The 9,840-nt window shown below is 36.3% G+C and overlaps 1 protein-coding gene across 1 annotated transcript; it reads right to left on the reverse strand.

Moving 5' to 3' along the window:
- Positions 1-5,434: 5,434 nt before the first annotated feature.
- Positions 5,435-9,302, reverse strand: LOC121986112. The gene is made up of 2 exons (XM_042539920.1): positions 5,703-9,302; positions 5,435-5,611 (listed from the first exon to the last, which is right to left on the reverse strand). Exons 1-2 carry the CDS (start codon positions 9,240-9,242, stop codon positions 5,564-5,566), a joined length of 3,588 nt encoding a protein of 1,195 aa, XP_042395854.1. The 5' UTR covers positions 9,243-9,302; the 3' UTR covers positions 5,435-5,563.
- Between the last annotated feature and the right edge of the window lie 538 nt (positions 9,303-9,840).

The raw sequence follows: 9,840 nt of genomic DNA on the forward strand, positions 1-9,840 counted from the left end.
GATCTATTACCCATTCATGTTTACTATAAAGAAACTACTGTTAAGATGCTAATCTATGCAAATTCCCCATTCTTTTAGATGTCCCAGAAGATGGACGATGATGCTTACTCCCCTCAAGGGTATATCGAGCATGGAGCATGTTTTAGACTTGGTAGATCGGAAAGTTTGGATTGACAGAGAATTTTTTTTTTTTTTTTTTTTTGAGAAGATGGACCTAATTATCAAATGAAGAAATGTTTTTTTTTTAGGATGCACAAGTCTTTTGGTTATCTTAGAAAAAGGATATGCATATCGAAAAAATCTCAGAGAAAAGTTCAGAGATAAACACATAAATTGATGAAGTCCACTGATCCGGTGATAAAGACGGGGGATCCTCATTGACGGAAGGTCAACGACATGTGGAGGTCAAAGGTCAAGAGATTCAACTCTGAGAACGGCCGACCGGACGAAGCGGGCCGACCGACCGGGCGATGCAGGCCGACCGGCCGTGAACCCCCCGAACCGAATGAAGACAACCCGACTGGGGGTCGGGTTTCCGATGCTTAAAAGGTAAAAAGGTTTCAAGGCCGAGAGGATGTCCGTTCGGCCGGGGCACCAGGCAACAGAGGCAGGAGCAATCTCATCCGAGCATACGGCCGGGAGTCCTCCAGGTCAGACAAATACCTACAACCGGTGACAGAAGTGATACGCCTGTCGAGTGGCCGACCCGCTTGGCCCTGGAACAGACAGGGAACGCAAGAGGACAAAAGAGACAGGGGATAACATCATCCTCGAGACACCTGTCGTCGACAAACAGTAGAGTTGGCGGCCGAGCTGTACACAGGATCATACGGCGGAAGCTTCCACCGTCACATCCGGGATATACTCGGACGATTACGGAATGACGCCAGAGGTACTTTTCTGACAGAGGCTTGTTAAGGTATGTTTAGGGAAGCGTGCACGCATAGAGAAGCGTGCCCGCGCCTCCCCGAGGTCCTATATAAGGACCCCAAGACGTCGACGAAGGTATGCGCAAATCTTTACTGTAGCCACATTACGCTGTCTCTCTCGTTGCCTGACTTGAGCGTCGAAGGGCCGTTGTCGGGAAACTCCTCCCGGCTTGGCTTCTTTGCAGGTTCGCCGGAGATCTACACCACCAGTCGGAGACAGCGGAGCGTGCCACGTCCCTAGCGTCCGTCGACTCAGCACTTGGATATGATCATCCACAAAAATAAAAATAATGGGTCATAATATTTTTTCTCTCTACATATCATTACTCGTTATCTAAATATATAGCTTTGTGTGACTTATATAGATTCTATTGACTTTGAAATCATATACATTTTTGTAAGAAAAGATTTATGTTACTAAGTAAATTTCTTATTATCATTTTGGATTATAAGTAGTGAAATCATATTATTTTTGGTATTTATATATGGTATTATAATTGCATGTGCTATTTGTGTGTGGTATTATAATTATATGATGCCGAAATTGTTTGAGTTTGATTTTACATTGGTGTGGTGTTAATAATTATATATGGTTAAAATCACATCCTAATTACAGCATGTGGTGTGAGCTACGAATATTATTAATTGCAGCGTGTGGTGCGCGTTGCGAATACTCTTAATAACAACGCCTAGAGCACAATCTGAATGCTCTTAATTGCAGTGCGCTCTTAACCGCAATGCGCGACGCATGCTGTCGATGTCTTATGAGTTGCAGATAGAATAATTACACGGTGCAGAAAGTTAAATTTATTGTAGGTGAGAGTTAGGGTTTGATACCATGGCCTTTTACTACTTTTAGTTGGACATGTTCCTAAAATCTAATATGCTATCGGGTCTTAGCTAGGTCTACGAGTTGTCGGTAATATTTGGTCATGTCCCAATACAATCTGTGAGTAACAAGGCTAGATCAGCACCATGTGAGCTGAATCTATTGGGTTGAAAAGGGATTCTATCCCTCGATGTCACTAATTATTCTAATTTTTATTTGCATTCCAAAATTCTTTGATAATAGTTTCATGGAATTATGAACAACTTAGGAAAAATGAAGGAGATCTAGATATTTTTAATGTATACTTCTCAGTATCTCATCTCTAAATTAATATTTTTGCTAGTGAAATTATTCACTCAGCAATTGGTTTTATATTTGTTTATTTAATTGTATTTTTTTCTCATTTTTTGTATGTAAATAAATATTTTTTTTTTTTTTTTATCTAGTACAAAGACACTCTTTGTTTTAAAAGAAATATAACAATATAAGGATGATTTTTTTACTTATTATTTAAAAAAATAATTCTCAATAAATTTATATATTAACTTATTTATAATCAATCAAATATAATTATAATTTTTTAAAACTTGGTTTTTAAAAAATTTAGGAAAATAAAATCAATCAATATATATAAAAAGTTATATAAACTGATCCTAATGCACCATACGATTGGTTCAAACCTCAGTCACGATATATTTATAGGAATTTTTTCTCCAGATGAGAGGCGTAACTAGGGGTGTAAATGAGCCAAGCCTCTCGTAAGCTATTCGAAGCTCGATTCGATAAAAGTTCGTTTGAGCTCGTTTAATGAGGCTCGTTAAGATAAACAAACCAAGTTCAAGCTTCACAATATTCGGCTCGTTAGCTCGTGAACATGTTCGTTAAACTCATGAATAAACTTTTAAATAAAAAAATAATAATTTTGATATTGAATTTATAGATTTTACACTCTACTTATGAAAAACATAGACAAATATATTAAATTTATTTATTAGAATAAAATTATAAATTTTAACAAGAATATTATAATTTTTAAAAAAATATATAATTTAGTTTTTAATGAATATTTAAATTTATAATTTATATTTATTAAGCTTGTTTAGGCTCGATAAAAGCTCGAATAAGCTCGTGAGTCATGAATATATTTGTTAAATAAAGCTCGAGCTCGACTCGATTATAAACGAGTCACACTCAAACATCTAAGAGTTCGGCTCGGCTCGATTACACCCCTAGGCGTAATCAAAGAATGTCGTGCTTCTGAACTGACCACTGCGTATGCTTCTCGATTTATCCTAGTGGCAGATAACTAAAAATCATATCATTTTTTCTTATCTTTAATATTTGTTTCTCAATTTCTTTGTTTAATTGTTTAAAGATATTGAGTTTTTTTTTTAAATAACAATAGATTATTGATATTAAAACAATGTATTTAAAGTTTTTTTATTGTATATTTACAGCTTATTATTTTTTAAAAACCTTAGTTTTAATAATTTGTGTAATTATATGTTTTGCTTGTATAATAAAATTATATATATGTATGAATATCTAAGTTTTATAGTTTTTTCATGTTGGATGAAAAAGAAATGATAAATCTAATTAATCTCATTAACTAGTTTTGAGATAACTGACTTGACCCATAAATTTTTTTCACTGATCATCAGAATAAATCAAAAATCAAGAAATATTAAATTTTTCCACCAATCATGGAATTTTCCCATCGAAAATTTCTTTGGTGGATGAAGTACTTAGATCGAGGAGGTCATGTTTACATTCATCACATTCCCCACAGTTCTTCCTTAAAAAGTGTTTGATGGATCTTGAGGACTCATATTTAGTTCAAAAGATGACTTTTGCATTCTTAGCATTCCCCTTAGTCTTCACATGCATAATTTCCTTGGATTTAAGGCTTGCTTGCGCATTAAGGACCTTTTGCCAAAAGTCAGGGCATTTTCCTCACAGATTCTCCATGCTCATTTTTTCTAAAATCAGAGACCTTTATCACCCTCAATCTTCCCATGCTTAAATTCATTCTATCACCAACATTTATGCTTATCAAGGACCTTTATGGATTTGGAGGACTCAGATTAAGTCCAAAAGGTCATCTTTACATTTCTAGAATTTCCTTCAATCTAATTCCTTATATTTGAGGTCTTTTTGCCCATCAATATATTTTTTGCCAAAAGTCCTTGATGGATTTGGAGGACTCAAATTGAGTCTAAAAGGTCATCTTTACACTCCTAGCATTCCCCTTTATCTTTCTCAATTTTCTTGTAACGAGGCTTGTATGCTCATAAAGGACTTTTGGCAAAAGATTTTTAATGTACCTAAAGAACTCATGATTGCATCTTTAAGATTATCTTTATACTCCAAGCATTCTCCTCAGCCTTTCCATGTATAAATTCCGCCTTTGTTCCCATCAATAACTTTTGGCAAAAACTTTTTTTTATGGATCTAGAAAGCATAAATAAAACCCAAAAGGTCACGTAACTTATTACATTTACAATCCCAAATTATCATCACCCTTGCATACATATTGTCCTTAGATTTGTGAAGAGTGGCAGTATGTGGTAGGGTGGTGACCTCAGCCACCTTCCGCTAGGCGGTTAATTTTTTTAGTATTTTTTATATATAATATTATAAAGAGTGATAATTTTTCATGAGGTTTATGCAGAAATAAGTTCACACAATACAATACAATTTATATAAGATAGAAACAAATACTACACATTTCTTGCACTCTCTTTGACTCAAATTAAATTCTTCATGTAACTCGATTTGACAAAAGAGCTCATCCAACTTGATAGACTTAAGATTTCATGACACTTTATAAGCATTTATCAATAGTCTCTAGTTGTTATAAAAATGAAATCAAATCAAATCACAGTGTCCAACCTCCTCTACAAGTGCAAATAAATCATAGCAAATCATTGTGACCCCTAAATTAAAATTCTTCACTCAAACATAAATAGTGAAATAGTTATTTGTGAATATGATTGTGTATGATGTTAGTGTCAAGAGTATGCAACAAAAATATATATGAAAACACAAACAAAACAATATTAACAAACTAAGTTAACATGGTTTAGAGACCTCATTCCTAATCCACAATTTATGATATACTTGGTGGATCATCCCAAAAAGATTCCACTAGAGCATAACACTCAATTGATTGTAAAACATAATCAAAATCTAAGATATTTTACAATCATCCACTCCTCTAAACAATAATGGAATGAGAAAAATAGAGTAAAAGAGAATACGAAGGTGGTCGAGTTGAGCCTTCAACCTTATCCAAAAACTTGAAAGCCTTGAGCATAGTTAGCACAAAACTAGAAGAAATATAGGATTTCTTAGTGCAACCCTAACTGGCTCAAAACTTTGTCAATGCTTATATAAGAAATAGCCCAATAGTTCATTCTTGCAAAAGTGTTTACAAACCCAAGAGATGATGGAGGATTGTTCATTCTTGCAAATGAACAAAATCCAAACTAGGTACTAATCCAACATAAGATCTTAAATAAAGACTGATTCAAGGAAGCAAATTAGATAAAACAAAATCCACGGAAAGTTTTCACCAAGTGGAAGATCAAAAAATAGTGATGATAAGCATAATAAACATTAAGAACTTTCAGTAGTAGTGATGATAAGCATAAATATTTAAGTAAGCATGAAAATTACTGAACTATCGCAGACAAAATTATATACTACAAAGTACTGAAGGACTCAAGAAACTTCATCACCAAAAGCATGTTGGAAAGCAAAAGCCTACATAAGGATTCCAAATAGCAGCGCAGTTGAGCATTAATTAGTAGTGGACTGTAGCAGTTTTTCCAGCTTCAATCTTTCCCACATTCTGCAGTACGTAAGAGTGAGTATAGTTTGAAACTCATGAGAGGACTTTACTAGCTCAAAACAAGAATGTATTAGTAGATAGTAAATTGAACCTTTGTAGACGATATAGATGATAGAAACTCTACGTCTTCAGGAAACAACTGGAGATTTTTGGTCTTCAATAAATAGTCCACCGCATCTTCCTCAAAGTCCAACAAGCAGCCAAGCCTAATGAGCTCAGCAAGTGGAGCAATCTGATCAGGCATTTCAGACAATAGGCCCCTTGCTATCACATCAGCAAAATTTGTTGCATATTCAATGTTGTGTCTCTTTCGCTTCATTCCACCTTTATCTCTTTGTAAGAATAACTTCGCATTATCCTTCTCCCAAAGGAATATTCTGGTACCTTTTGAATCTAAAATTCTTCCCGAGGATAGTGTTAGCTTATAGCTAATTGTAACAGGCTCATCAATTTCCAAGACTTCTAAATCAAGCAAACATTTGACAAGACTATGCCTTTCATTAGCAAATATATCAAGAGAAGTATTAGAAAGAAAAGCAATCACAATCCTCAGCAATCCATTGATCCATATCAGAGATTTCTGATCAACTTCCCTAACACTAGCACCAGTGGTCCTCAAAGACTCATCCTTTTCTACAGCCTCAGAAATTGATCGAACACCAATGCTGCTATAGATCTTGTTCATATTTGCTCTAGAAAGTGCAGGAGTGGTTACTTGAGGATACCATACAAAGATTGTTCCAGAAACCTTGTCAAACAGTTCTTTCAGCAAGAGATCATTGGGAATGAATACATCTTGTTTGCTGGAAAGAATGACCTCATCATTACTTTGAACTGGTAATTTTGATATGCTTCCCAGCATAAGTTTCACTGAGTTGCTATTCCAGTGCTTCGCAATGAAGACCCAGAAAGCGGAGCATTGCTGCACGGTAAGGTAGTGCGCTGAAACTTCCCACGAGGACCAGAGCTTGCAGTAGTCATCGACGCATGGACCAAGCCGAACCCCAAAAACCCTTGAAAAGAATTCATGAATCTTTGTGTCATAATATTTATCCAAAATGAAGAGTTGGGAACCAAATAGGTCAAGGTTATCATGTAGTATGCACATGTTGGAGCTCACCCATTCCCCACCACCCTGTGGGATCCAAATCCACTCTGCAGCTTCATTATCAGGCTCCCATTTATGTTCATTCAAGAATAGGTACACTCTTGAGATTGTAGTAATATCAGAGTGACACTTAATATGAAGTGCCAGTAACAGGCATGCTTGAGTGGCATCCACAGATACACCAATTTCTTTAAGCTCTCTTTTATAAGAAGCAAGCTCAGATCCATAAAAGATGTCATCAATAAACGGACCGTCTTTTCTATGCAATTCCCACTTGGGCGAGAAAAGAAGGCTCTCTTCTGGAAATCTGTAACCTAGAATTGTTTTTATCCATCTATTGTTCATCTTTTGCTTGAACTCCATTGGAAGAGACTCTGTGTTTTCCTTCAGATTGCGAATGCACTGAAATACGGATATAATGCTAACTGGATTAATGACAGAAGGATCTCTTGGAAGGTTGATGCTCTCTATGACAAATTTAGCTCCCTCTTTGAAGTCAACTACAACACCAAAGGCCTCGAGCTCATTTTTGAAACCATTGATCTCATTGGAGTAACCATAGAATGCAGAATTACCGTCGATAAATGGAAGATTTGTTATAGCTGAGATAGGCTCCCACTCTGGACTAAATAGGATGGAAGCTTTTGGAGATCTGAATCCAAGATTAGTATGCAACCATTCCTTCTCAAGGGAGAAAAGGGAAAGATCATGTGGGAATGTAATTTGCTTTTTGACAAAATGCCTATAACATGTTAACAATGCAAGAACATTTTTGTTTGTGATCAATGTGTTCTTTACAAGGATATTCAGTTGAGAAGCAATAGCTTTTGAGAAGTCATCTCTGGTTACTGCTACTCCAATTCTCTTAAGCTCTGCCTGATATGACCTGATTCTACCGCCATAAATTGGCTCATCTATTACCGGAATGCCGCTGACAACCTGAAGAAGGCATTCCCATTCTATGACAGCCATAAAAGATTCATCTGGATTTTGATAGCCAAGCTGGGTCTTCAACCATTTAGTCTGTGATAACTTTCGGACGAGATCATCAGGAATGTTAACATTTCGTATGCATTCAAGTATGAAAATGGCAGCATCAGCAGAAACACAGTTTGAAGGAATTTTAAAGTTATCAACCACAACCTTATAATTTTTGTCGAATCTAACTAGAACACCAAACAATTGCAACTCAGTCTTGTAATCAACAATCTGCTCGCCATAGAATGAAGTGTCTATGAAAGGGAGATTACTGACATGTGATGCAAGTGTCCATTCTGAATCAAGCAATATGGATTCTGATGGTAATCTGAAACCAACTGATGTTTTTAGCCATCTTGCAGTTTTGGTGCTCCGAATTAGATAGCGAGGGGACAAGCTTACCTCTCCCAAATATCTGACCAACTTGAGCAGCGAAAAGACATTTTCTCTGGTTAAGGTGGAGTCAGCTGTCATAGTCCTGAGATGGCTACCAATAAATTGTGATGCGTCTGTAAAATCAAATCTGACTCCAACCTCTTTAAGTTCTTCAGTGTACTCTGTTATCTTTTCACCATAAAAATCTTTCTGGATTAATGGTATGTCAACAAGTGTTGATGCTACCTGAAGTAGTCTTTCCCAACCAGAGCTCGGCAAGAATGACTCAGAAGGTGGCTTGTAACCAATTGATGTCTTCAACCAGCTTCCACTTTTGATGCTGCTAAAAAAGTTCTGCAGCTTATAATTAGTTCCATAAGATCTTATATTTCTAATCCATTCAAGTAACAAAAATGCATTGTCCTTTGTCAAAGGAGAGTAAACAGTTTTGAAAGCTGCATTTGGAGGATAAACTTGTGGAACATCAGAGGCCTTTCCGTTTTGTTGTAGGAACTTCAAAATCTGTCCTTCACATGTAACATTTCCTGCAAAATTTGCAGTTGCCAAATACTCCCTGCTCAGTACAAAATATTTGTCAGCCCTCCAAGGATTTGAACCCATTAGCATTATCCATTTGCCCATGCTGGCCGGCACAAGGACTTCTGTCTTTTCATGTCTCACTTTTCCATACTCATCTACTATTGGAGAGTGAGAGAACAACGTGTTTATGCAGCGTTTACTAGCATAATTATACTTACAAGAATGATATAGAAAATGAGTGAAGGCTATGACAAGCTTGCTACTAGTTAGTGACTTGATCACAATTGACCCATAGTCATAAAGACATAAAGCCTGAAGCTTCACAACTTTCTTGAGAAAATCCATTAATTCTGTTTTTGCAACTTTTAAAGACAATTGTGTGGATTGAGGCATAAAATATAGTTTTGAGACAGATATGAACTCCCGATTCCAGTTGATAAGCCATGTGATGATCTTATCATTGTTGGCAATACATAGCTTTCGCTTACCTATTGCTGCTTGTGATACACTTAACAAAGATATGTTGCCAGTGACATCAATAAACCTCAACAGAGGTAAGTCCTTAAAACAAGAGTACCTCCAATTCAGAGCAATGAAGTGTAGAAGCTCTACATAAATATCATCAGGCATTCGCTTTGGAAGATTGGAACCCCAAATGAATAATGCATACCATGCTAGATCAACGTAGCCAACTCCTAGAAATCCTAGTACATTATTATAGTCATCATTATCCAAGTAGGCATTCACAATATGACTTCGATGTGAATGCAGGTTAAGTATCTCAACCCCAGACTCCTGTGCTTTAATTAGAACACGCCAAAATGCAGGATCAAGCCTCTTAATTTCACTGGGCTTACAGAACATCTTTTGTGAATTCTTTAATTCACATGGTATTATACACTCAGCAATAAGTATTTCTTTGATGGATTGTCTCACAGGATTAAGCAACTTGATATGAGATTCCTCCACTGGTATGAAATTGAACAAGAAGGGAATGGAAAATGAGGGTGCCTCATGTGCTCCTTTAATTAGTGTAGTGAAAGCATTCGTAAATGCAGAAGGTACACAGCTAAGAATTCCTTCATTCCATGGGCTATTTAGCTGTATCGACTCCCTTGAAGAAACTAGAAGGAAATCTGCCTGGATTATGAATGGAAAACCAGTCTCCATGTCAGTAGGAAGAAAGGAATACACACCAGACTTTCTCATCCCACGATTCAACCGCCTT

Source organism: Zingiber officinale, chromosome 5B, assembly GCF_018446385.1.
Source record: "Zingiber officinale cultivar Zhangliang chromosome 5B, Zo_v1.1, whole genome shotgun sequence".
NCBI lineage: Eukaryota > Viridiplantae > Streptophyta > Magnoliopsida > Zingiberales > Zingiberaceae > Zingiber > Zingiber officinale.

Coding starts and splice junctions, on each gene's coding strand:
- LOC121986112 (XM_042539920.1), bottom strand. CDS start 9,242: ATGCCTGATGATATTTATGTAGAGCTTCTACACTTCATTGCTCTGAAT. Junction 5,612..5,702: donor CATCTATATCGTCTACAAAG/GTTCAATTTACT, acceptor TACGTACTGCAG/AATGTGGGAAAGATTGAAGC.